Source organism: Clinocottus analis, unplaced genomic scaffold, assembly GCF_023055335.1.
Source record: "Clinocottus analis isolate CAN_PGR_092001 unplaced genomic scaffold, fCliAna1.0.p SCAF_19, whole genome shotgun sequence".
In the NCBI taxonomy this organism is placed as follows: Eukaryota; Metazoa; Chordata; class Actinopteri; order Perciformes; family Cottidae; genus Clinocottus; species Clinocottus analis.
Window position 1 is genome coordinate 13,614,098 of NW_027175920.1, and position 27,487 is coordinate 13,641,584.

Consider the following 27,487-nt stretch of genomic DNA (forward strand, 5'->3'; position numbering starts at 1 on the left):
TGTCATCGTCACAGACACAGTGTGAAGTGAAGCCGCGCCCTCGGGCCACGCGCCGCCGTTGCGCCGAACAGCAGTTCCAGCAGCTGGATGGGCTGAAACATCTGTGACGCCTGTGGATGAAAACACCCTCCAGGAATGACGCGCTGCGACCCGCGCGCATCGCACGGCGATGGTAACCGGTTGTCCTCGCGCTTGAACGATCATCTGGATCTGGAGGAGTTCAAGTCGAGCAGGAGCTCCCGGGTCCGTCGGACGGGAATGAATCACACAAAGTTGTCCTCCGAAGAGCTGCGTCCTCTCCCGCCGAGACCTCCAGGTTTACGCGCAGCTTCACCAAAGAGACGGTTTGTGAAGCTGGGGAGGAAGACAAGTGATGGATCCCAGTGAGTATGAACGAGGGGGGCTTTTACTCTTCGTACAACTTAATAGTGAAAGAAGTTCAGGATGTTAAAAGTATTTTCTTTTGTGTCTCTCTTTGTGCTCTTAAAAATACATTTTTTAAGGTACCTCTGAAGGAGAAGTGCTTTAATTGGTTAAAGGGGAGACTGGAGAATGATGTGATGGAATAAGGACGAAAGGTAAAACAAGCAAAAAAAAGAAAGAAAGGAAAACAAAAATCATAAAAGCACATTGGACATCACACGTTTCAATCAATGCACATCTTTTCATGGAGCCTGCACAACAACAACAACAACAACAACAGCACAAAACCCATTAAAGCAAAGTTTATTTTTTAAGCACATTTCAGCAAACAAAGGCATTCAAAGGGTTTTCACACAAGACCTTAAAAGCATTGACACAAAGTGCAAAAAGAAACACATCGCATTCCTTGAGAATATAATCTGAAAGTGTTCATGTCTTGACCTCAAAGAAAAAGTGAGAGTGCCAGAAAAAATATTTCTCCAGGTTTAACTTAAGCCCTTCTCATTGAGCTCAAAGCTGTTTTATGTGTCGCTGTCACTGAACCACCGGCAGTCTCTTCCATCACTGCGTTTGCCCGGCGTCCTGCACAAGGCGGCTGCTCTGACATCTCTGAGTCAGAAGCCTGGAACCCTTCACAGTCAGAGGGTGGCATAAGTGCAGAGAACCTTTGAACCGCGGCGATAAGAAGCTTAAACCAGCTTTTGTTTCCGAAGTAAAACAACACTTCATTCTTTCATTAATGTGCTGCGAGCAGAGAGCTGAGGGAGGCCTGGTGAGAGAGGGACTGGAACACAGACACGTATGTATGTTGTAGCAGTATGGGATGCAGGTTTCAATTTTGTTGTGTTGCAGAATATTTGGTGCACATACTCGCGCTTCCTTTTTTTCCTTTTTCTACTTCTACGAAGTATTTTCTTCATGGCAATATTATATTTTCTCTTATTCATCACTTCTCTCTTTTTCTTTTTCTGCTGTCGCATCAATTGCAGTTCTGAATTCTGTTTTTCTATCCTCTGTTTTACCCTATTTATCATCATCACTCCTTAACTTCTCTCCTTAAAAAAAACTAAAAACAATGTATTTCCCTTCCCCCCATCCCTCTGCTCACATAATGGCGTGAAACTCCGCGGGTGATAAAGTATTTTCGCAGGCCAACCCTGAATGTTAGCGTAGTATTTGTTCCCTTGACAAAAAGCCAAAGAGATTGTTCCATCGGATTTGGGATTTTCACGGAAAAACAAGCTCCTTGGCAAACAAACATTTATAATTATACGTTTCGTTCGGAAAGATTCACAAATGAACACAAGTGATGATCGGGATTTTTAAAAGCGTCGATTCAGTCGGCAGAAGTAAAAATGGCTACGTTATGGCTACGAGCAAACCACAACGCGGCCATCTTGACTTCACGCCGCCACCACCGCGAAGCTTAAGGCGGACCGTTGGTGTTTAGCCGCTTGTTAGCAATCGCCTATTCTAAGGCGTGCGGAAGCTTTCAAATTCCTGTGAGGGGCATGTCCCGACATATTTCATAGATGAAAATCTCTTGAGCTTGTGTTAACCACAGACCTTACTTTAAGCATCCAAAAAACACATTAAAAGAAAACCACAACATTGAATTCTCGCCAGAAGTGCAGAAATGCTAATTTGGGGATTTGAGGACTAATTCCTGCAGCACCCTACCGGGTCTTACTGGCCTTGCAGAGCCAGAGAGGTACAGCACAAATCAGAAGGGACTCATCGTCTTGTTCACAAACCCTCTCCTCTTCCATCAGGTCAGCTTCTTCAGGCAGTTCGTCCACCAGCAGGTCAGCGGAGGCCGTCAGACAGCCCGGCAGGAGTCGCATCCGTCGCCAAACTAACCGCCTCTCGGGCGTCTTCCTCCACGGCCCCGCCTCCACCTCGGGCTCCATGGCGCTGACGGCGGGAATCAGGGCATCGCTGTCCATTCAAACCAGGAAGGGGAGCGGTACGTCACCACGACTTCACGCTTTTCATGCAATTTTTGTTAATATATATCTATATATTTGTATATATATTATAATTAGTGCCGCCAGTTCTACAGATAAAGGCACCGGTTTACGGTTCATGGCTCTGGACAAGCTTTCTTTCTGGACCCTGATGATGTCATCAGAGGTATTTCAGATCCAGTGTGTAAACTACTAGTTCATAACAAACAGCCTCTATCATTGAGCGGGCGTTTAACATGGAGGGTCTAACAAAAAGATGCTATCAACTGCATTATGGGAAACGTAGGATCCAGCATTGTTTGGAGTTTGAATCATTTTCGAAACTATAAACTAGCATGTCGCTAGTTTACCTTTACCGCTTTGATTTTAATGGGTGCGATCCTAAATGGCTGAGGGGGATTTTAATATGGGTGAACAAATAAAACCATGACGGAGACAAGTGGCAGTCACTATCACTGCTTTTCTTCATTGTGTTGAGGTAATAGGAATATTCAAACCACTGAAATTGAGACCATTGTGAAAACAATGAACACATGCAAATACCAAAATTCATACTTAAATTGTTAGATTTCATGATGTGATTTGGAGGAACCAGCTCAACCGACACATATCATTTCCTGCCCGCACTGATCATAGGAAGTGCATATGTTATGGTTGTGCCTTTGATAAAAATGCCATCAATACGAAGGAACCACAATTGAAAAAACACCATCAAAACGTCATCCCTTCTTTGGCAGTGGTTCCCGCGGAGGCCTTGAGAGCGGACGACCCGTCCGAGCTGTCCAATCAGATAACCGCACCGGGGATCCTGAAGATCTTTGGAAACGAGATCTGCGAGGGAGCCCACTACAAGAGCGTCCTGGCCACCACGCACTCCAGTGCGAAAGAGCTAGTCAGAGAGGCCCTTGAACGGTAAGACCATGTGTCATCTGTGCATGTGTGTGTGTGTGCGTCTGCCTGCCATATGCGTCTGCTTTCATATGCGAGTCCTTGTGTGAGTTATATTAAGTCCAGCAATGCGCTTCCTCTGCTGAAATGTACCTTTGCGCTCCATTATTTGTCTATTGAAAGCAGTCGGAGCAGTCCTCGACACACAAAGCGCTGGCGGCTGATGAAAGGAGGCCATGTTCATGCTGTTATGATTAGTATATTTCAGATGAAGGCTGACCTTGACCCGCTGTTCTGTTTGTTGTAATTGGTGTGTGAGTGTGTGTGTGTGTAAGTGTGTGTGTGTGTGTGTGTGTGTGTGCGTGTGCATGTGCCAAATAGTTTATTTAGTAGTTCTGAAAGAGTCTTGAACAAACCACAGATTTGTGTGAGAGACATCCAGTGTCGGGCCAGGGCTCTAAAGGCGGCCCCTCCGGAGAGTGAATGTCTGTCAGCCTTTGCTTATGTTTCAGCCAAAAACGTAGTGGAATGATTAATACAAGTGGTATTCAGCCTAGAGGAAGGAGAAAATCAGTTTTCCTTTCCCTTCGTGAGCATTTACACTGCAGCAGTGACATTGAGCTGCATCATTATACATTTATTTTTCAGTAATGGTTTAGCGAAAATATTCAGCAATCTGGCGAAGAGGACTCTTGATAAGTTCATTTCTGTGCTGCATGCAGGTCCAATGGATGATCCATGATCAGGATATGATGTTAAGGGAAACTGTGAAGAAAATTACCCTCTGTAAATCTGCATTTTGAAGTATTTCATATCGAAGTTGCTCTAATTGACACTTACCACTCGATTCTAGTGAAGTAGCCAGTCATGACGTGTTAAAACCAAACTAGAGCTAAAAGTAAAGCCAATATTTAAACATTTGGTTGGATATGTAAAAAAAAAACATTTGTCTACTAATACGTTCAGCAGGTCAGCTTAACAAAAAAAACATACACTTTTATTAATCCCCTTGGGGAAATTCTTGTCTGCGTTTGTCCCATCCTCGGTTAAGAAGCAGTGGGCGCCCTGTGAGGCGCCCGAGGAGCAACGAGGGGTTAAGTGTCGTGCTCAGAGACACTTTGACGTGTGAACTGTGGGGGGGCTGGGGATCGAACCGGCTAAGTTGTGGTAACGGGACAGTGGCAATATGTCAATGTTGCGTGTCCAGTTTGTTGCATTGCCCTCTACTGACCGCCCCAAAAAAGCCAACGCAGGTTTACATTACATTTCATTTTGCTGCCGCTTTTATCTAAAGTTACTCACAATAAGTGCATTCAACCACGAGGACAAACTCAGAACAAGAATCGAGAAAGTACAATTTCTTCAATAAAGTTAAACTACAAAGTGCTATCAGTAAGCTAATCATTCAAGTGCTACTACTTTCCTCATTCAAGGTACAGTCGAAAAAGATGCATTCTTTGTCTGCTTTCATGCAAATTTATGTAACTTTTACTAAACAGCGGCCCCCAGTGAGAATTACAGGATAAAGCTAAAGGCTAGCACATGACAACGAGTGGAGAAGAGTCGTCAACTCAGTGCAACTCCCAAATGTCGGATATACAGCAACATAAGCGAACATTAGCTACTGGTCCACCAGACCAACCAAGACTGTGTTGACTCAGTGTATTTAGCAAGGATGTTTTACAGCTTTTCTTATTTTAGAATAGTACATTAGGACAGTATTTATTTTTTAGCCCCCCTACGTGTTGGATTATGTTCCAATCGCTGCTTCAAAATGATGAAGAACGAGGGAATACTTGTGCAGTGCCTGTTCGAGTGTATCGGGATGTTAGAAAAGGTTTTGTTCATTCAAAATGTTCAAATCCTACATAGAGACATTGTTTTCAGTTTTGCTTTAAAATGCAAGAACCAAGTTTCCAAAAGCACACTTTTTGTCATCGTGACTCTAATATCTGTCTCGACAATGCCGTCCAGGTATGGCCTGGGCAAGGAGGAGGCAGAGTCCTATGTTCTGTGCGACACCATCGGCTCCACCGGAGACCACCGATGGAGGACGGAGGGCTTCCGCGTCGTGAGCGACAACGAGAGGCCCCTCATCCTGCAGTCGCTGTGGAAACCCAGAGAAGGCCTGGCGCGGCGCTTCGAAATCCAGAGGAGGAGCTTGATAGAGGAGAAGACGTCCAGGGACAAAGACACCGTGACCGCCGGTACAGCGTCCGACTGCAGCCGACTCCGGGGGCGCCCTCGTCATTTCACAGCGAAACCGCGTCCGACATGCAGGGTGTCGGCATGTCCTGGAATAACAGCTTGTGCCATTAAATGAAGTATTGTCAGACTCAAATCCAGTTTTACAGTTCTCACAGTAAAAATGTGGTTTGTTGGCACATCGTTTTTCCAGTAAAAAATCCGCCAAGCCACACAGACCAAACTATATTTCAATAGCTCCCAATTTCTTTCTTTTCTTTCCCTTGTTTCAATTTGCTACACATTTTGGCTCCGAGTTCATTCTTACTGCCATAAAAAACGACAGCAAATTTAATCGATTTCCCAAAGCTTGCAGACACCACACACCGTGCAAAGTGACTCAACTTCTTCCGGTGACACACCCTTGCTTAACGCTGTACCGCTTTAACACAAGTGTTGTAAAAGCTTTAGCACAGTAAACGCCTGATCCACTGATATTTACAAAGCTCGATGCGGCGCAGTAATACTTTCCGTGGACGCTGGACACCACGCTGCCTTGTGCGTAAATGTGCACGGCGAACCGTTCACTATCAGCCCCTCGGGCTGTGGTTGACACAGCTGTGGCCGCGATGCACGAGTGCATCCTGTTTTGTGTGTGGCTTTTATGAATGGCGCAGCTTGTGATAGCTCCCGATCAGTGTCAGCTTGTGGATGCCTGCTGAGTGGGTGAACTTTTTTGTATTTCCATGAGCTCTGTCTTTCTTTCCACTGAGGTCTGTTTCCTGTGTGGGGCTTCTCCGTGTTGACTCTGGCACACACACACGACGTACAAATGGACGAACACACACCTCACCTTATTAGAGGGGGGAAAAACTACCGTTGCCCTATCGCTACATGCCATTACTCATGGGCTTGATGTATTTATACAGCAGTTCAATTTGCACACGTTTGTACTGCAGGGTTCAAACACAATCCCAACGGTTTTATTTGTTTATTCATCCCCCCGTTAGGTATCAACGCCCAAGCTCGAAAGCTGCAGAAGAGCCGCTCCAGAGTGACCTCCACCATCCTAGGGAGGACCATGGGACGAGGCCACAGACTATGGAGGAGCAAAAGTGAGATGGACCTCTTAGATTCTGACACAGAGGCCAAAGAGGACGGCGATCATGATGCATGTCGCAAAGATCGAAGCGAGAGTCTGACTCAAACCTTGGCGCAGAGCTCTGAGCGCCCGGGAACAAGCCCAGAACAGAATGGCATTCACAGCCCGGCCGTCCCCACCGAGGGGGACGGCGGGCCGCAGCCCAAAACAGAGGGCCTCTGTCCGCCGAGGCCGAGGGGCGAGCGGGAAGGAGAGGAGTCGGAGAGGGAGGAGACGGAGAGCAGCGACGATAACACCACACAGTACTCCATTCACCCTCCTCACGACTGTCCGTACCTGCTGTTGCTGCAGGGCTGCAGCCCGGCACAGGTATCTCATTCAGACACACACTAGGGTTGGAGGAGGTTTTTTTGTCGTCTCCTTCGTTTGGGTGGTAAAAAAAAATCACAGTTATGAGCTTTTCAATGGTTCAGGATTGACATAAAACAACTGGTTAAACCTTTAGTCGCTGTTTTTTTAATTGCAGGCTAAGTGGAGGCGCTAACACCAAACACCATGATAGGCGCCAACTTCAGTGAATGTAAAATTAACGGGTGGCAAGCTTTTGAGATCCTTTGGCCAGTCTATGTCTCTTAATTTGTAAGGGGTCAACTTCATGGGGCCCAGAAAGGAGTCAGCATTTTTGCGTTTCCGGCTCCCTCAAAGTCAATGTTTCTTTTTTTTCACAGGACTTTGGTTGGATGATTGAAGGTCTGTGGTTAACACAAGCTCAAGAGATTATAATGTTGCGTGTTATGGTAAAACGTTGTCAGTAACCCTTTGTGAGAGTTTGGAAGCTTTTATCGTGTCTTAGTAAAGGCGGTTGCAAACTAACGGCTAATTAAGACGGCGTGCTTTAAAAATCTTCGTGAAGATGATCTAGTTTAACAAAACGTGTAAGTACCATAAACTTGTATTTGCCACAGAGCCTGTTTTAAAAAAATATTCGTCACCTCTCTCTGAAAGATACCGTGGCTACGTAAGTTATCCCCAGAAAAGGCATTTAAAGAGTTTGAGCTTTCTCAAAACCAAAAGTACAATGGCAAAGGCTCCAATCGGCACTACGTAAACTGCAATCGTTAGCAGGTTCAGCTAACTAGCTAACCTAAAACCCAGCATTATGCCTGAGGCCATGGAGCACATTGTTAACCAATTATAGACGAGTTTGAATGGTTACAGATTATGTAAAAAACTAAAAAGGAAAAGGCCTCATTCAGAATGTGAAAGCGGCTCCGGGATGCTACCAGAGTGAGATACCATTAGCGGCTCCTGCTCTTTATCAGAAATAAGAAGTTCACACTTCAGCAACCACAGCGAAGGTTAGCTGAGATCACGTTTTTTTGGCAAACACATCAGCCCTAAAAGTCCCTTTACTGAAAACACAAACAGGTATGCTAATCAACCAAACAGTGTCAAAACTAAACTATGAACAAGTTTGGATATGGCTTTGTTAACACATGTGTGGGGGTGACTTTAGTTTAATTAGCTTAGCTAGTTACAAAATCATCATTTCAGCCACTACAATTTACAGCCGCTACAAATGAGAGGCTGCTTTTTGTCTGAAATGAGACTCCGTGTTTCAGAAATTGCCCAGAATCTGCCCTTGTTATTGTAAACCGCATACGCCTGAAGGGCGTGCTACAGTAACTGCCAGGGTTACTGTTGACATGTGCACTGTATTACTTTTATGCATTTAACTAATGCCTTGTGCCCCGTACTCACTGTAAAGCGCTCTCACAGCATGTTTTCTCTGGATAAAGAGAGAGACAGATGGAGAATCATAATAGGAAAGGTCAGCGAACAGTACGTAGAGAAAAAAAGTGTCAAAACACAGATCAGGAAACAGAAAAAGACAACCCTGGCACTGTTTCCTGGCTGATTACACGCGGTGTTAACGGCGAGCAACTGCCACACGCAGGCAGGCACGCGGAGGCTCTGCGTCACAGTTGTTTTCCCAAAAGACCCGTCATAAGAATATAATCATCTACAATTGAGAAACACTCTTGTGAACAAGGTTTAGGGAGTTTATCTGTGAATTAAGTCAGCTGGTTAAATCTGTCCTGTTGGAAAAAACGGGCATCACAAGGGGAATGCCAAGTATAATAATCCCTACAATTGTGCTCGCCATTCTGATTAATAAAAGACTGTGTGTCTAATCAGGCTTGGATTTTAATATTCTAATACCTCCAGATGGTCACACTATTCGCGTTGACGTAACGCTAAAGAAGCAGAGCTAAAAGGAGGGTGAACATTGGACTTTGGTTTGTCCAGGTGGCCAGAAACCTGAACGGCGATGACGCTCCGTGTCTGCTGGGTGGGGGGGCAAAAGGAAACGATTTGCTAACTTAGCCGTCTCACCTTAACGAGGTGAAACAGAAAGACAGGTGAGCTGCGTAGAACAGCACCTGCAATAATGTAATGATAGAAAATCTGAATTTGAATAAACATCAACTAAAATCAAAAGAATGGAGAAGATCCACTCAATTGTTTCAGATTGTGTGGTAAATCTTTCATTTTTGTTCTGCACTCAGGACTTTGTCCTCTACCTACTCGCTGGGCCAAACCTGGCTTTCGGTCGGCAAAGCGGCGATCACGACGACGGCACGAAGCCGGACACCTTTCTCTTTGCCACCGACATCCTTCCGAGGCACTGCCATTTCCATCGGCATGACGTCGGCGGCCCCACCGTGCTCTGCCCCTGGCCGAACGCCGCGGTCACGAGGAATGGCGAAGCGCTCACAAAAGAAGTGCAGCTTAACCCCGGAGACGTCATCGGGATGGGACAGCGCTACCTGTTTCTGTTCAAGGATCCCGTAGCCTCGGCACACAAGGTGAGAGAGGGAGGCAGAAGTTGCGATTTTCATTTCCCCAAATTCCTTAAGTGAGAACATATAGGATGACATAAATGTTTCCTTATTGTTGTTTCTTTCTTGGAAACAAAGGAAGAGGACAATGCTGCTCCTGAGCCCGGCATGACTGCTGTCCCCTGGACCACGGGTCACACTTCCTCTGCCACTAGAAGGAGCCGCACCAGAAAAACAGTCTTCTGTGACACCTGCATCACAACCTCCGCCGACCTCCAGAGCCCTCTGAATCGTCGCCAGCCCGTCGTAAAATCACCCAAACGCCACAGCCCGACTCTGGAGTACGAGAGCGAGGACGAGGAGCGCATTGTCAAGGAGATAGTTGCTATGGGAAAGACGAGCGTCACAGGCGGACATCCGCTGACCGCCGCCTTCTTGCTGTGTCTTTGCGTGCAGTATTCGTCCACATGTCTCCACACGTCAGACCTGCGCCGGCTGCTGCTGCTTATTGCGAGCGGAGTTCAGAGCGCCATGTGGGTGAGTTGTGGAGAATAGAGGATGTGATGGGACATCGGCTGATTGGGATGATAGCGACATGGCCCGACTGATATCCAGGTCCACAGCAGTAATTTCAAGTTTTTTTTTAAAAATACATACATAATCATTGTCTAAATGAGGAAGACCATGATTATAATGACAGTTATGTCCACGATAATACAAGATAAATCACGTTTCATATTGAGTCAATACGTTTTGGTTAGCGCTGTTAGTCGCTAGCTGTCAGCCACGCTGAGAGTCGGGTGGAGGCGGTCTCTCATTTCCAAATGTGGAATTTAGCACCTCCCTTTGGTCTACTAGACTTTAAATTCATATGTTTTTTCTTATGTTTTTGCCATCTGCAATGTTGTACTTATATATTACGTGTTCAGGCCCTCATTGCAAAGCTTTGTGGTTGTTGTTGTCCCACAGGAGCACACTAAGGACCTAACTGCAGTTCAACCTGACGTGTAAGCGCACCTTACAGTTTTTCTTCAGCCATCACTCGTGTCACAGTTCATAGACTGACACTGCAGATCTCCCCCTCTGTATTGCAGTCTCAGCGGTAAAGGCTCAAACTCGGAGGACCTCCAGGCTCTCGGCCAGCCCGAGGCGATCTCAAGGCTGCGCCCCCTGGTGGTGTGGATGTCCAACAGTCTGGAGCTCCTGCAGTTCATCCAGTGCCAGCTGCCTCTTATTCTGGACTGGAGAACCCGAAACGAGCAGGAACAGGAGGAAGATGAAGGAGGAACGGACGATGACGAGAGCAAGGAGGTGGAGAACTTGGGTTAGTCACGTATTGAGCTTGGAAATTGATGCCTGACCATGAAGAATAAAATCTACTCTAGATTCACTAGGTTCACCAGGTTCTGGTAGGTAAGCAAAATGTCACGTGTATTATCAAACGAAACCAAGTTCATGGGCTAGTTACAAACGTTGAGAAGAAATTACAGTTATACAAAAAGTCTTCATCTTCAGTGGTTCAATAGGACACCTACCTGCTGACATATTTGAATATTTCTAAGCACAAAAGTGTATTTTTCTATCTCACTGACGAAGGGTTTAAAGTTGCCCACGTGAAACTAAAACACACATTCAATACATCACAACTGTGTCATTTAATAAAGCGTGTGATTTCCAGCCCTGTTGGCGCTACGTCTGTCCGGTGTCCGTACAGCCAGCGAGGAGACGATGGCTGTCCTGGAGGAGGTCATCATGCTCGCCTTCCAGCAGTGTGTGTACTACATCACCAAGGTGAGAGGATGACCAAGCACATAGCCAAAGCGAATGTGCAGAATTAGACATAGATGCACCGTAGCTGTACTTAAATAGTACTCCGGTGTCTCAAATGGGAAAGTTAACCATCTTCCTTCTACCGTTTGTCACAAGGAACTTTTCTCGGCCAAAGAGAGGAGTCAAAGCAGGCCTGTGTGACGGCTGCGTCGCAGATGATTATGATGTGTCGCTTCAGAAGAAGGAAAATAATCAGAGACGGGCTGGGAATAAAGAGCCCAGTTAGCCACACTGACAGCTCACTAATAGACCAACCAGCCACACTGCCAGACCACACTTGTGGCATTCTGACATGGGAGAGAGACAGGACACCAAGGGCCCTTTGTGTGTGTGTGTGTGTGTGTGTGTGTGTGTGTGTGTGTGTGTGTGTGTTGGAGCAGGATGAATGAATCAAGCCAGGGATCTTCAGGCGCTGCCAAGGAAGCTTTACATTGCAACCTATAATATTTCAGCACGGGACATGTTCAACCTTATAAAAAAGGCTGAGAGACAAAGACATGTGTTCCCTGTGTAACATGCTGAAAGACACAAGTAACCAGGCGCAGTTGCTCCTCAGCAAGTAACAACTGCCTCTAGGGCAAAATCTCAACGCTACCACTCATTTCTAATTTCATTTTACTTTGAACAATGAAAATGTTTTTGGAAGCTATGAAGGAGTGTGAATTTTGGACTTATTTATTTAAATACATCCCTCCTGCTGCAGAACTCCCCTCTGCGGTAACCTTCGGTTCTGCGAAAGTCTCTTCTAACTTGCATTCTCTCCACTGATCAGCAGGAGGCGACTCCTCTAGTGGCAAAAAGAAGTCTGGTTGTATAGAGGTTTATGAGAAAGTTACTACTTCTCTGTTGATTTATTCCCTCAGTAAACGTTGTGAACATGAGTTTATGGCTCAATCTCTAGTTTAAAGTCTTCTTCAATACAGCCTGATGTTCATTTAATAAATGATTATCATTTACAGTCAAATACACCAGAAAACAGGCTATGCTTTAGGTTGAGTTTACAGTGATTGACAGATAGCTGAGCCGTATGTGGCGTCTCTATGTCACTCGACTCACTCCTCCACACTCCAAATATGGCAACTTTCGTTCATCGGTTGCGCAAAAACAACACATGGCGACGGCCGAAATTCAAGATTTGAAGTTGAGTCTTCAAAATGTCAGTCCAGAAACTGCTAACGTGTAGCTGTCACCAGAAGGCAACGTTTTATCTCCATCTCTGAAACGCTTCATTGATACTGTCAGACAATATCTTTTTGTCAAGTCTGCCTTTCTTTTTTGCTTTGCTAAGCAGTTGTTGCCAGTGCTCCTCCAGCAGGATATATATTCCACCATTGAATCAGGCTTTCAACACCTAAATCTCCTGTCACAGGCTAGTTTTTCTAAAGTCTGCAAACAGCGCCAAGAGGATGTGCAGAAGTCTAGTTTTCTCTCAGAGCACTTGAATTATGATGTTCCCGAAAAGGTTTTCATAACATTTTTGCGCAATGATGCCAAAAAATACACTGCATATACACCAAGCTTTATTGGGAAGTGATAAATGAAGAATTTACATCAAAATTCTTTGACACACGTCCCTCTATTATTTTTCGCATTTATCTCATCGCCCCCTAAAAAGTAAACATATTCAAGTTCAAAGGAAAGGCTCACAGGCCTACTGACGGCTGATTGTGTAAAGTTTATATCGAGCTCTATGCTCAGAGAGTGTTACTTGGGCAAGAAGAGCATTTCATTGTCGTCCTAATTCAGGTCTGTGCAGTTCCATAGCACCACACCCATCGCATTACATGGAAGCGTGCCAGGAAAGTTTCAGACAAATTTCCACTTGAGCCGCGTGGTCGTGTGTAAAAAATAAAACAACCTAATGATGAGCCTATGTACAGTACTGCTCCTGGGTATCATTACAGACGGCTTAGCTGCATGAGCACACCGATTCTCTCCTGCACAGACCCTCCAATGACCTGGATGCTTCTTCTGTATCGGTTTCCCACGCAGGAAGGACGTCAGTGATATGACATTGTATCTCTGAAGAGAAGACGAATTCCTGAATAGTTGCTGTCTTGCAAGTTTTTGGGCAGCATTTTCTTTTCTTTTTTGCTCAGTGCAGGAGGATGTGGTTATCTAACTACCTGTTCCAGACGTGTTTCTCTCAGCAAGTCTGCCTGATGAACTAAATGACTTCCAGATGGGGTTTGTCAGTAAATCCATAAATAATCCCGAAAATATCACACACTTTGTTCATGAAGTTTACACTTGCGGGATGTGATTTAAATTGGACGTCTGAGTTCCCCCACCCTGACAACTTAAAACGTTTGCTTAAGACGTGGGCTGAGTACAAGGTTATTTGTCTTGTAATATTAAGTCTATTAAAAGAACACTTTTATTTTAACTTTGCAGAAAAACCTTTCAAAAAATAATTAAGTACGTGCATGCATATTAGAGCAAGCAGGAATTTGGCCATTGTTCACATTCTTGTTTATCTAGAAGCCAACAAACATTTGGGAACTGGTGTTCTCCCTCTGGCTATTAATGTTGGGAGATTCAGAAGTATTCAAGTGAAAACAGATTGTGTGAGCTGTGCGTTTTGGAAGAAGTGGAGACCTTGTTTCCTTTTGTATGGTACATATGATGATTTGAGAGTCAATTTTGCATTAAAAAAACTCAACAACCACACGCTAACATGTTAAATGCTGACATTTCAATGCCAACACTCCCACAGTGACGATGCTAACATGCTGATTTTCCGCAGGTGATGTTAAAGCTACTACGAGGAACTTTCACTTTTGGTGGACTTTAGCGGTCCCAGTGGACAAACGCGGTAGTGTTTTCCGACCACCAGACTCCCTTTAAAAAAACCTCTGATTTTGCTGCAGCCGGGTCTGACAGTCTGCTCTGTGCGGCCCTAGTTCTGGTTCTCCTGAGCCTCCTTTCCCTCCAGCGGGCACATCAATCTGGCCCGGGTCTCCAGCAGCGGGATGTTGGCGTCGGCTCCCAGTAGCGAGGCGAAGCTCTGCTCCTGGTACCCGACGGAGCCCAGACTAAAGGTCAAAGGTGGGCCGGTCGCCGCTGGAGGTTGAGTTGAAGGAGTTTCTAACGAACCTGTATGATTTTATCTGAATACTTTGCAGAATCCGACCCAGTGGCACAGATGACAAGCATTAGGATTAACTGTATAGAATGGTGGAGGAATTCAGAGACTACAAAAATGCTGTAGTGGTGCACGCACAACTCTCTCACGGGGTGAAAACTAAATATTTCTGATTTAGCTGTCCCAAGTTTTGACATTGGTCTCAGTTTTTCTTGTTCTCGCCAGTTAATCCGGGCGCGTCGTGTCATCCATCATGACTGTCACTTCACAGCGGGCACCCGTCCACATCTCTTCCTGAACTGACAGGCCAGATTTTGTGAGGAATGTGGTGAAGTCACCGGTGTCACGCTGAGGAGTAATCTGGCCAAAGCCCTAATGATTTACTCGAGATCGTATCCTTTCCTCTTCATCAGTGCAGCGGGTTGACACAGTGATTAATGCCAGTGTGTGACCCGGGGTTGAGTTTGTGCAGGGCAGACTGTAATCTTCCAGGGAGAAAACAAGGCAAACAAGAGAAGACAGAGCTCATCCTCTTCTGTGCTGTTTCTTTTTTTACGTACCATCCAACAAAAACAGAAAGTAGCTGTGTTATTATTCAATAACTAAATACTGGCAATTTTCATGTGCAAGAATCACATAAATCTTTTTAAAAAAAAACATTTTTTTTGTGCCTTTTTTTATAATAGTTATTATGCTAAAGGCCATATGGAAACATCTTGGCCGAATAAGTTCTGACAAATCAAACATTGAATGCTGAAAGCGTCTTTTGTGATGTTCCCACAACGTGTGAACGCTTGTTTGGCCAATAGTAGCTGACATGAAAGAGCCATAAAACTTGCCCAATTGAAACATCTTCCTGAAGATCCCCCTCCATTTTTCACTCGTACATGGTGACTGGTGGACGACATCCATGTGTAGCCTGTAGCGCCAACTTCTGACCGAACTGCTGAAGCTGATTTTATTCATTCATTTGCGACGCCTCAACATTTCAAACAACTGAATGGAAACACTCCCTGCTGTGCCGCGAGGCGGCATCTTCTTACGTCTCTGTTTATTCGTCTGACGCGAGGGCTAATTGCTGCGGGGATGTGAAAACAAGAGGCGCCACTGCTGAGCAGCTTTTACCGACTGAAGACATGTCACAGTGAATATTGAGCCGCTTTAACAGGCTTGTGGGCAGACTGTGTGTGTTTGCTTGTCCATCAGAGTAAATGCACAAACAAGCAGACAACCCTTTATTTATTTTTGGACTGGAACAATGCGTGCCTTGGATGCATGCGGTGATCCCAAAACGAATGAATCTCGTCTGGCTTGGCTCCGCTGAGTGACATTTTCCAACCAGAAACACTGTAAGATCACTGGGCTTAATAAGACGCCCTTTTTCCATTGTCTCATGTGTGTCGGGAGCCGCGGTTCTGCCGTTCATGTTCGGCCTGCTCTGGCGCACGGGGCCTTACACTAGATGTAAACCGATCTGCTCAGGGTGGATTCCTGCAGAAGTCTTCACTCAGCAGTCCTGCTGCAGCGGCATGCCAAGCCCACATGAGCCATATTCAGCTTTTTTTTTGTAGGAATGTGGATCTACGGCGGCCGCTGGCCTCGGGAGCTCGGTGGGTGTAAGAGTGAGATCGGAGGGGAACGAGGATGTCTGTGTACAATTAGCCCGAACAAAGCTGGCGTTGTCCGGGCTCGCTCTCAAGAAGCAGCGAGGACGTTTGGCTGAAAACAAAGTGTGTCACTCTCTCATTCCAGCTGATTTCTCTCGTAGCATCTCGGTGGTGGTGCGAGGAACACAGAGACAAACACTCTGAGACCATATGGGTGGTCTGAGATCTGGTTAGGAGGGTTACGTGTTTTACTTCATCTCAGTGATCAGAACATCCACCACACAACTTTTCCAACCTCAAATGGACTCGCAGGAATTGTCAACACTTTCCGGTTCCACATGGATGAGTCACTCTCACACTGAGCTGCACAGTTTATTCAACCGATTCTGTCTCCTCAGGTCCTCTACCCCATCCTGCCGGCCCTTCTGGATTGCAACCCGTTCAGGGAGAGTCCCGACCTGCGGGCGACCCCCGAGAGCTCTCGGGTCCCGGGTCGCGGCGGACTGCAGGTCCCCGGTGAGATCCAGCATCTTGCGGATGTTCTGACCGAGACCTGGAGGCTGCTGCAGGACTGTCAGCTCCACCCGGAGATCTCCTCGCAGCTCATTGGCTACCTTTTCTACTTCATCAACGCGTCGCTCTTCAACTCGCTCATGGAGAGAGGTACCAGTGCACGTAGAGCGTTCACACATAGAGGAGCACGCAAAGAAGGGATTTTAAAGATGAATCTTCCCCGTGACGTGTCCACAGGCCCCGAGCCCGGGTTCTACCAGTGGGCCAGAGGCGTACGCATGCGGGCCAATCTTGACCTGCTCCTGGACTGGGCTCACGCAGCCGGACTGGGAGAACTGGTCTCGGAGCACACACACACACTCTCGTCAGCTATCAATCTGCTGGCAACACCTAGGAAGAATTTACTGCAGGTACAGATCACACACACACACACACACACACACACACACACACACACACACACACACACACACACACACACACACACACACACACACACACACTGTACACATTCAGCCGAGTTGGGTTTATCCAACTATAAATAATCATCAGAGGCGTAACATGCTCAGGATTGGCTGGTGGGATTTCTGCAGAGTGAGTGAAAAATGATATCGGTTTCAAATCTTGAGTATTTTCGTGTGACATTATTAACACTCAAAGTTCAAAATCTGAAAAAGAAAACATTTTAAAGTTATTTATTGAGAGTCAAATGGTCAAAAAAACTCAGGACTGTTTGGGTGTGGTTTGATTAATGTAGATATGAATCACAGTCTATTGGCGCAATCCAACTAATATAGAAAGGTTTAAGGTCCAATTCCCATTTAGAAAGAAATTGGAACATTCCTTTTGTATCATATTTATTTCCTAAATAATTTCTGCATGATCAATCTAAATTGTAATATAACTCATACTGCAAAGGTGAAATATGATCTCAGTCATGGTGATAGAATAATTAAGTAAGGCGGTGAGGTAATTCAGCTTCCCCATGAATTCTAACTGTGTGTGTGTGTGTGTGTGTGTGTGTGTGTGTGTGTGTGTGTGTGTGTGTGTGTGTGTGTGGGTCTAGACATCTTGGGTGTCCTTGCGGTCTGACTACCCTGCCTTGAGTCCAGCCCAGCTGAACCACCTGCTGAGCCTTTACAGCCCAGCATCTCCCTGCAGACACACCTGGACTCCATCTGTTCACGACCGGGCCGACGCACAACAAACTGGTGAGGGGTCCGCGTCCTGGTCGGCACTTCTGCCTCTAGCTTACCCTCAAACCGATCGTGACTCGAGCCTTCGTTTCCCTCAGCTGATATCCTGGAGAGTTTCGACACCCACCACCCTCTGGTGCTGCCGGACGAGGGTTACCAGTTCCTACTGGGCAGGCAGGTAACCGATGCATCCCTGAGGCAACAGCTGGACAAGCTCAAAGAGTTCATGGCCTCCGTTTCTGGCTCGCGGTCTGAAGAGGTCACAGCTAATGGGGAGCAAAAGGTACGTGCCTTGGGATTTTTACATACTGGACAATATAGATGATACTGTCAGCGGTTGGGAAATATGATTCATTATATTTTGAAAGTTGGCATATTGGTAAAGAGTCAGCGCCGTAGAGGCTGATGCATTCAATGTAAAGTCAAACGGCATCTCTTGAGGCAATTTATCAGACACACAGCGCCCTCTGGAGACCAAAATGGCTCAGTACAATTAGTGCTGGAGCTCTATAAACACACTTTGATGAGTACAATTGGGAGCGTTCGCCTTGATGAAGTATGCCGATCCTCAAATGTGCTTTTTTAATTCATCCTAACTGGTCTAAATGTCGTCCTTCCAAAGGTCAGTCTGGAAACCGAGGACACATCGCCAGTCGAGGTGGTCTCATCCCAGGCTGCTGTCCGTGACCGCCGGTCCCCTTCCACCACCTCTGGCGCCTTACCTCCGTCACCCTCATCGGCTCCCTCGCCCTCCTCCACCCGACACCCGGACGAGTTCGCCTCCTGCGGCGTCCTCCTTTTATCCCGCAAGCTTAGAGATCTGGAGCGGCAGGCCAGAGAGGCCGGTGACGCGGGGAGGTCTGCTCTGGACCCCTCCTGTCTCCTCACCCCGCCCGACACCCCCCACTTCCAAGATCCTGTTGATAAGTGGATGAAGGGAGACGGTGAGACACTTCCCTGGTCCTCTAGTGTGGACGCAAGTGACGAAGGTACGGCACGGAGCTTCATCCCCGTTCCTGATTGTCTGTTAAAAGGAAACTGAGCGTGTCCTTTTGTCTCCATAGGCAGTTTAGTGTTTGAATGTCTCGCTGCTCTGGAAGTAGACCGCCCGAAGTCAGTCTGCCCACGCGTCAAGAGGTTTTTTGACTTGAAAGAGGAAGAAGAAGAAGAGGAGGTGGAGGAGGAGGAGGAGGAGGAGGAGGAGGAGGGCGTTGACCATGATGATGACAGTAATGATGAAGTTTTTAGCTTGGAGCTGGAGCGAGGTGAACAAGGACTTGGTCTCGCTCTAGTGGACTCAATGGTGAGTGTTGTAGTTCATAGTTCATAGTTCTGTCCTGTTACTAAAGAGAAGTCTGAGCTCACGGCGACCCCTCACCTCCCTCAGGGACTTATGTCAAACTGTGACGTTCATCCCGCGATGGTCTAAGGCTTATTGGAAGTGACATACGCTGTCTTTGTTTTATCCATCCAGCCTGCCAAAGCTCCGACCAACACAGAAAAGTTTACACTGTACATTTACATTAGTTGACACGAAATCTGACACCCTTGTTATGAGGTATCAGGGGTTCAGTATCTTGCCCAAGGGCTGGAGGAGCCGGGGATTGAACCACCAGACTTCCAATTTGCATTGTCGTCTGGCAGCCTTCACCTAGTGTTCTCATTTACACAGATGAAGACTTTTCCACCCTAAATAAATGCAGAAGAATTCAGCACAGACGCCCCATTTAATACCTACGCTCTTGCAAAGTAGCTCAATGTTACCATGCTAAACACAGCGAGTAAACATGGTCACTGCTAAACATGAGACATTGCTGTCAGAGATCACGCAGCGGCGTGGCGACGCTGAGTTCAACCACAGTAAAGGTTACAGTTTTTCAAAACACAACTATGCAGATCACATAAAGTGACTATAAACTGAAGCAAGTTAACAGTTCCAGATGTAGTTGCTATCGAAATGCATACTTCACATTGCTGACATTCTTCTATTGAATATATCTCTGTTCTCGGTTGCAGTTTATTTCAGGACTGTCTGGGGTTTTGCACATTCGGAACCGCAAATTATAAATGATGTGGTTATGGTTTTCCTCCTATACATTCAGCAATTTGGTTGGGTCAGCTCCCGAAAGAGTATTTTTTAATCTTTTATGTGGTATTAAAAGAAGTTGCAGTGGGCCATGACGCGTTGCCCTCATCTTCTAGGACACTTCCACGAGGGTGAAAGGCGTCTTTGTCCGCGCGGTGGTCCCGGACTCCCCCGCGGCCCGGTGTGCGAGGCTGGTACCGGGAGACAGGATCCTGGCCGTTAACGGAGTCAGTCTGCTCGGACTGGACTACCAGAGGTGAGAACCTTTCCTATCTGAGGAAACTCACGTTCAAATATAACATTTGGATAACATAACTCTTCCACCTCGTTGTCTCTGTTAGTGGAAAGGAGCTGATGCAGTCATCGGGGGACCGACTGAGGTTACTGGTGGCTCGATCTGATTGGATGGCGGACTGCTGACGCCCTCTTTTAACCGAGACTGTTCATGCACTTACAGATGACATTTAAGAGCTTGCACATCATTCAAGCTAAGGAAATGGACCTGAACAAAAGATTATGTGATTGTGATTCTTTTTTAATGCACTATAAAATGAGCTATGTCCTGATTAAACTGAGCACCAGGGTTGTTGCACCTCGTAGTTGTTGCAGCATGTTCATGGCAAATTTCAAACGTTCTGAATGTGTTTGGTATGGTTGGGTTTCAAACATCACTGCTGCTATTTCTGATACAGCCCTAATTTTGAGATGCAGAAGACTCCTGCGCAGGGCCGTTGTCAAGACCACCATGAACGATTTCTAATCCGGTTCGGGTCCAGTTGAAAATGTTCAACCGCTGCCGTCAACAGTCCACAATAACCAGCAGCCACTCAGGTGTAATGTCATTGCGTTGCCTTTTTTTGGCAAATTTTCATTTAGATTTATTGTTTTTTTTATCCATTATCTGGACACGCTGTTGCTAAATGAAACATCAAAAAACATTGTGTCACTTCTTTTTCCTGGTTGGCTTAGTCCAGTGGTTCTCAAACTGTGGGGCGCGACCCTCTAGTGGGGCGCGGAGGTATTACAGGTGGGGTGCGGGAGGAGATGCAGATTCTTTTAAAGTTTCCTTTATTAATCCCACAGTGGGGGAATTATTCTCTTAATAATTAAGGAGCTTTGTGCTGCTGTTAAGCACAAAGCTCCTTCATTCCTCACTTACTGGGGCTTCAGTGTCTTGCTCAAGGACACTTCAACATGAAACTATGGGGAGAAAACAGGGATTCAACCGGCTTCCTTGGTAATCTTTTTGCCAAACATAAGTTTTTTTTTTGCACATACATAACTTTATTTGCATTGTTTAACAAAGTGATTGCACATGTTAATAGTTTTTGTCAGATGGAGCAATTTGGTTTACTTGAAAGGGATTTCAATTTTCTTTAATCTATTAATTAAAAAAGCAACAATGGAGGAGTCTTAAAAAGTTGGACCATTTTGTTCCTATGTTGTTGGGGCGGTGGGGCGCGAACAGTTTGCTTCCTCCAAAGAGAGGCGTGACAGAAAAGGTTTGAGAACCACTGGCTCAGTCACAGAAGCCAATATTGTTTTCTTCATGCTATGGTTTATATTTGTAATTATGATGTCTTTACTCTTATGAATTACCCATAGACTTAAAAAAAAAAGAGTTAGCTCAGTCTTTTGCTGTTTCAGCAATAAATCCTCCAATTTCAATCCTCCATTGGTGTGATTTCCATTCAGTCACACTGAAGAACTTATTTTCTTTTTTCTTTATAATATGTTTATAGTATAGAATAAACCCTTTCATAGGACGGGGGCGGGAGGGGGGGGGGGTTATGTGATATGATATTATGTGGCATGATCTTTCAAAAGCTTCAGTGGCTCTCCTCTGCTTCTAGTGTACACATTTTTGGATACAAGCTTCTCTCCACCTGCTCTCCTTCTCCACCTAGTGGCTGTAACACAAACTACCATCCACACACTCGCGCTTCTGTCCACCTGCTCTCTTTCTCCACCTAGTGGCTGTAACACGAACTACCATCCACACACTCACGCTTCTCTCCACCTGCTCTCTTTCTCCACCTAGTGGCTGTAACACAAACTACCATCCACACACTCACGCTTCTCTCCACCTGCTCTCTCGCGTGGTGCAGCATGTTTTGACAGAGCTTGTGAGAAGAAGAGGCCTCCCCGAGTTGTAACTGATGACTTGACTGTGTGGTATTTGTTATAAATGTATGTTATAGATTCAGGTTCACATATGTGTAATGGATGTTTATAATAAGCAGTACATGTGGGGATCCAGGGGGGATTCAGGTGGGAAGCACTGGGACAGAGGTGATTCCTACTTCAGCATGTTGTGTTCCAGCGGTTGCTGCAGATGGAAGAACCAACAAACAGTGGCTGATTTACAAGTAGTTTTCTATAAAGTTTCTTTGCTATATTGTCCCAGTGTCGGTGTGTGTGTGTGTGTGTGTGTGTGTTTTTTTTTTTGTCCAGCACAGATCTGCAGTTTATTTTCCAAAACTGGTGTAGTTGTTCAATATGCTGCTTGCATGTGGGTTTTTGTGTCGTTTATTTTTTTTTTAAATTAAAAATGTGATGACAAATGTATAAGATGCCAAAAATGTTCAGTTTTATTCCAACAACACGAACAGCTGGTCGATAGAAACTTTTAAGAAATGTCTTTCTAATGTCATGCGCTCCACCCACAGCCAACCGAACAGGTTTTCAATTATTGGAGTGCAGGCATAGTCAAAAGATAAAGACTCAAAGAAAAACCAGCAGCCCCACATATCACTGCAGAGCTTCTCCTAATTGTTGCTCATTGGCCATGACTGAGGCTGAGTTGTACACCGTTTACAAAGGGATATATATCTCAAACTATTTCCACACTGCACAGAGCCTGAAGTACTTCAATGAGTTTTCTTTTCGGCCGGATGATATCATCATTGCAACGTACCCCAAGTCTGGTGAGCATTTTGTAATTTCATTTTTACATTTCTACTTGTCAAGTGACTTCTTCATCATGCCACATCTTTTAATTCATTCTTCAATGAAGCAACAATTAAGTTTCTTATGAAGGCCCATCAGCTGATCACAGCTGGATCCACTGTCGGTCGACTTTAACAGCTGGAGAGACGTTTGATCGTTGTACTAATACTATCAAAGACACAGTTACCAATCACTGTAGTAACACTAATAACCCTGATACGTAAGTAGCTCAGACTGCTGCACCCTCACCTGTGAACATTACATTTTGCTGTATGCCAAAGAGCGACAACAGTTGTTACGTCTATGCACCAACGGTGTATGAAGAATTCATGTCGTATGGACCGCTTGAACCGCTGAAGTGCACAGCCGAATATACACAAAGTATATTTCACTTGAAATAATGTAGTTCTTTGAAATATTAATTTGAAGTAGGCTATACTAGTTAAAAGTACATCTTGAGTAAAGTTTTAAGTACTCCTTACTAATAATGTTTGGTTACTTAAACTTGAGTGTAAGTATAGTACACTAAATAAACATGTAAGTACAACATACAATGCACAGTCAACATTACTTGCCTGTAATAAGTTCCTTTACTGGATTTTTTTAATGCAACCGTTTCGCAAGCTTTTTTTAAGTAAGGTTAACTAATCGGATTTTACATTGTAGCATCACTGTCAGAGTAGAGATGTTTATCTCCGTACCCGTTCCTTGTTTAACAAACTGCATTGAGTACGTATACTGTGTACACTGACAGCCGAGGATAAATCGGTACCGGCTGGAGGTGACCCAATGTTGGTGATGTTCTGAACTTCCATGGAGAGGAATGTTCCTTGAGATCTTGCATAAGTTTTGCTAGATCTTGCGCATATAAAAAGATCTTGAGCTTTTCATAAAAAAGGATGAGTCAATAAGTGTTGAACGCATGAAAGCCTGCGTCAATACCTCAAGGCCTTTATAAACTGTTTAACACCTTGCAGGCTTCTCTCACCAACAGTTTTTCACCTCCGACAAGCTACAGACGCAGGGCTGTGCAGTGGCAGCAGTGTGGGACACACTGCAAAAACTAGCTGAGCTGAATCTGTTTTTCCACAAAGTTGACGCACAGGGGCCTCTGCCCTCAAACTCCCGAACATCCACAAGCGTCAATTCATCCTGCATCCATCCTCGTGTGAACAATTTAGTGGCACGGAGTGGTGTGTTGCAGATTGGATCCAATTAAATAGTGCTTTCGCTGACCCCTCCCGACAGAGAGCACAGATGTACACCTAAACATTAAAAAAGTTTTTTTTTTAAAAACAGTAATGTCGGGACATTTTAGCACTGGGGCTCATGTTTATAGCCAGTTTCGCATCCCTACCATTAGATGACGTAAAAACAAGCGAAGGGCTCTCTCTCGAGCCAGTGTTCGGTTTGTCCCTTCTTGGCTACTGTAGAAACACGGCAGTAGGACCCGCACCACATTTAGATATCGAGCTTCTTTTTTTTCACAGCGAAAACAAACATGTTGATTCTTAGTTCCTGGAGATTATACATAGTTATGAATGTAAAATTCCCTTTCTGCTTCTTTTTAATTACATGATAAACTAATACATGTTTTAAAGTCCAGCTACAGATTTCATTATATTTCTGCTGTCGTACACTCCTCAGGTACAACTTGGACGCAGGAGATCGTTCCTCTGATCATAAGTGGAGGAGATCCGGCCTCTGTTGAGACACTCCCTTGCTGGGAGCGTGTTCCCTTTCTGGAGGGGACTAATGCTTCTGTCTATAACCTCGAGGACATGCCATCCCCACGAGTGTTTAGTACACATTTCCTGTACGACATGATGCCCCCGTCCTTCTTTGAAGTTAAGCCTCGGGTAAATCCAAGTCTTCAATCTTCACCTATTGGCGTTCCTAGAACCATCGGAATAAATAACGGATGTGAATCCCATCGTTTCAGGTCATCAACGTGATGAGGAACCCCAAAGATGTGTTCACATCTGCCTTTCATTATTCTGGGATGGCCGCCCACATGGTCAACCCGGGCCCGCAGAGCGAGTTCCTCCAGAAGTTCCTTGAAGGAAAAGGTTGTTCTCAATTTTATTTCGATGCAGCATATTTGTCAATAATTATAATACTTAATAAGAGTAAGAGCAGTAACCGCATGCCATTGGCAATAAGATTGAAATGGATTTTCTCTCTTCCTCTTAGTTACGTACGGCTCGTGGTTCAATCACGTGAAGAGCTGGCTGAATGCTGAAGGCAACGTGATGCACATCTCCTATGAAGAGATGATAATGGTGAGATTAACAACAACAACAAAAACTCTCAAAACCTCAAGGTCTGACAAAGAGTCAAAGTCCACAGCCATGCAGGCGTCTATACAAGCGCAGCTTCCTCTAGTATTACTAATGTGGGTTCTACCTAGTTAGTTTAGCGTGCTCTCACACTCACGAAGATGCTCTGTGACAAAGACGAGGCGTGACGAGCTCCATCAATGGTTCTGAACCGGCATACACTTCCTGTCTCCCTTAGTGGGCGGGGTGGCACCTCCTGAACTCGCTCTGATGCCGCTGTGGCTTTTGCAGGAATAAAAAAACAAACATGTGGGGTGGTCTGTGTTTCTCTGTGGCGCAGGACCTGAAGGACTCCGTGACCCGGCTGGCTCTGTTCTTGAGAAAGTCTCTCGACGAGGAGACCATCGAGAAGATAGCGGACCGATGTATTTTCAAGAACATGAAGCTCAACAAAATGTCAAACTACTCGATGTTTGTGCCCGGACACATGGACATGACCAAGTCTGAATTTCTCAGGAAAGGTGGGTCCATTGAATAAAATACTATTTTAATTCCACTGTTGTTACATGCGATTCATAGAACGAAGCACACTTTCTAGGAGTACTTTTACAACTAACTGGTGTACAGACTTCATATCATGTAGCAACATTACATTAAAAGCATCATTTACAATAGGGAGCATTTTACACATCATTTCGTTACAATTCCTACTCTTGCATATTGTGTTTCAGGAATAGCTGGAGACTGGAAAAACCAACTAACACCGGCGGAGGCAGAGTACTTTGATACCGTTTACAAAGACAAAATGAAGGATGTGAAATATACATTTAAATGGGAATAAAATGAATGAAAGCATTTCTCACCACATTTGGTGCAGACAAACCTGCTTGTCTTTCTCATAAACAGACTACCAGAGTCCCGCGCTTCTTCCTTTAATATGTTACATACTGAATCAGACAGGATAGAAACACAGCTGTACAATTACATGAGGATACTTTAACTAGAGTATGAAGCTTTCTCCCTTTTTGAAAAAACGTGAACAAGTTGTGAGTAGTAAGTTTATGATAGTTCAGGATAGTTTGGTTAGGATTGTAGACATTGATTTTTTTTTAAAAACCATGAGCACCTATTCCATCTTTTTGTAAAGAAATTATATGACTACTAATTTACAGAAATTGACTACATACATATATGGAAAATAATGTTGTATTTCTCAGCAACGCCATAATAAGTAATCATTTTATGAATTAATTTAACGTATTTTAAGAATGTTTAATGATTTAACCAACTCAATTTTATTGTTTTGAATCCGATTTCTCTGATGATTTATTAAGTAGTTAAAGCAGTAAGACAAATTTAATGAGAACAGTAGTTTGATTAAAAAATAAACACATATCATAATCTGAACTCAGTCTCCTAGCTTTCTTTGGGGTCCAACCACATATCATGGCCTTCATCAGCAAATATAATGGACCCTGGTTTTAGCGTATTAGTATCAGAACAGTGGTTCTCACCTTTTTTCAGTAAACTTCGAATTATTTTTTCAGCACGAAATCATTTGGTGTTAAAAAAAAGATATAATACACAGTGTCGTGCCATCAGTGTCTGATTTTATATATCAAATTATATTCATGAAAATACACTTATATTTTGTCGAATATTTATTAAATACATTTTAAAAGTATTTTTAAATGGATGCAAAATGGATGTTTTTTTTTAATCTCACGTACCCCCATTTTAGAACCGCAGTCTTAGAATATATGTTAGATTATCAACGGGACAAACTCACTGTTGAGGGCCATAACATATAAGTTTACATTGATTCAAAAAGCTTATAAGGGTCCTTGAGTTTATTTTGAACCTTCACGCACGCTGCTTTAGTCCTGAACGCAGCTCAATCCGATATGATTACGTCATTGCCAAAGGACCACGTGTGAACATGGGTTTGTCCTCCAGTGCTGCACGTTTTCTTGTTGACGCGGTCTGAACAAACCGGTCCACCGGCATCAGAGCCCCGGCGGCCCGGAGGCCGTGAGGACCCGGGTCTGAGGCGACGTCCACGAGGTCTCAAGGGATTTTTTGCGTCCATTATTTCTCACGACCTCCTTGCATGCACATGTAGCCCCACACACCGCGCTCACAGCGTGGTGGTGGCCGCGGTACTCAGAGTAAACTAACCCGCAGCCCGGAAACCCTGGCTGCATGGACCCGTGCGGGGAACCGGATTCATGCCGTAGTAAACAGTACAACAGGCATATTGTTTGGCCTTGCAGTTATTGACAATACATATGATGTCGTCATATATTTAGTGTTTTGACTCATTGGTCGCCCTCACACCATTTAAGGAGAAGGCTGATCTATGGCAGCTCCCAGACCCTTTGTTTTTTGTGGGGGAAGTGGCTTAGAAAATGTAAGTTAAAAAATACATAAGAAGAAGCAAAATTAAATAATGACAATGAGAATAATGAGTAATAACCAAACAAAAAGGAGAGTACAAAAACAGAAGATGCATTCATGTAAAAAATAAAAGAATAA

General features: G+C 44.9%; 2 protein-coding genes across 4 annotated transcripts; both read left to right on the plus strand.

Annotated features, from left to right (window-relative positions):
- Positions 1 to 21,450, plus strand: radil2b (Ras association and DIL domains 2b). 3 transcript variants are annotated; one of them, XM_068583517.1, is made up of 19 exons: positions 356 to 383; positions 1,178 to 1,226; positions 2,196 to 2,389; positions 3,128 to 3,302; positions 5,253 to 5,485; positions 6,473 to 6,933; positions 9,135 to 9,434; positions 9,546 to 9,944; positions 10,377 to 10,414; positions 10,502 to 10,731; positions 11,086 to 11,198; positions 16,328 to 16,592; positions 16,680 to 16,852; positions 17,509 to 17,653; positions 17,737 to 17,921; positions 18,261 to 18,627; positions 18,703 to 18,941; positions 19,841 to 19,980; positions 20,066 to 21,450. In XM_068583517.1, coding segments are annotated over exons 2-19 (3,738 nt in total). In that variant the 5' UTR covers positions 356 to 383; positions 1,178 to 1,224; the 3' UTR covers positions 20,145 to 21,450. The 3 variants fall into 3 exon arrangements, with proteins under 3 accessions (XP_068439617.1, XP_068439618.1, XP_068439620.1); XM_068583516.1 differs by lacking the exon at positions 1,178 to 1,226 and having other exon boundaries at positions 1 to 383; XM_068583519.1 differs by lacking the exons at positions 356 to 383; positions 1,178 to 1,226 and adding an exon at positions 438 to 578.
- A 1,062-nt stretch (positions 21,451 to 22,512) lies between these two features.
- Positions 22,513 to 25,987, plus strand: sult2st2 (sulfotransferase family 2, cytosolic sulfotransferase 2). Its single transcript, XM_068583792.1, has 6 exons — positions 22,513 to 22,651; positions 24,321 to 24,532; positions 24,616 to 24,742; positions 24,867 to 24,955; positions 25,293 to 25,473; positions 25,684 to 25,987. Exons 1-6 carry the CDS (start codon positions 22,513 to 22,515, stop codon positions 25,791 to 25,793), a joined length of 858 nt encoding a protein of 285 aa, XP_068439893.1. The 3' UTR covers positions 25,794 to 25,987.
- Positions 25,988 to 27,487: the final 1,500 nt, after the last annotated feature.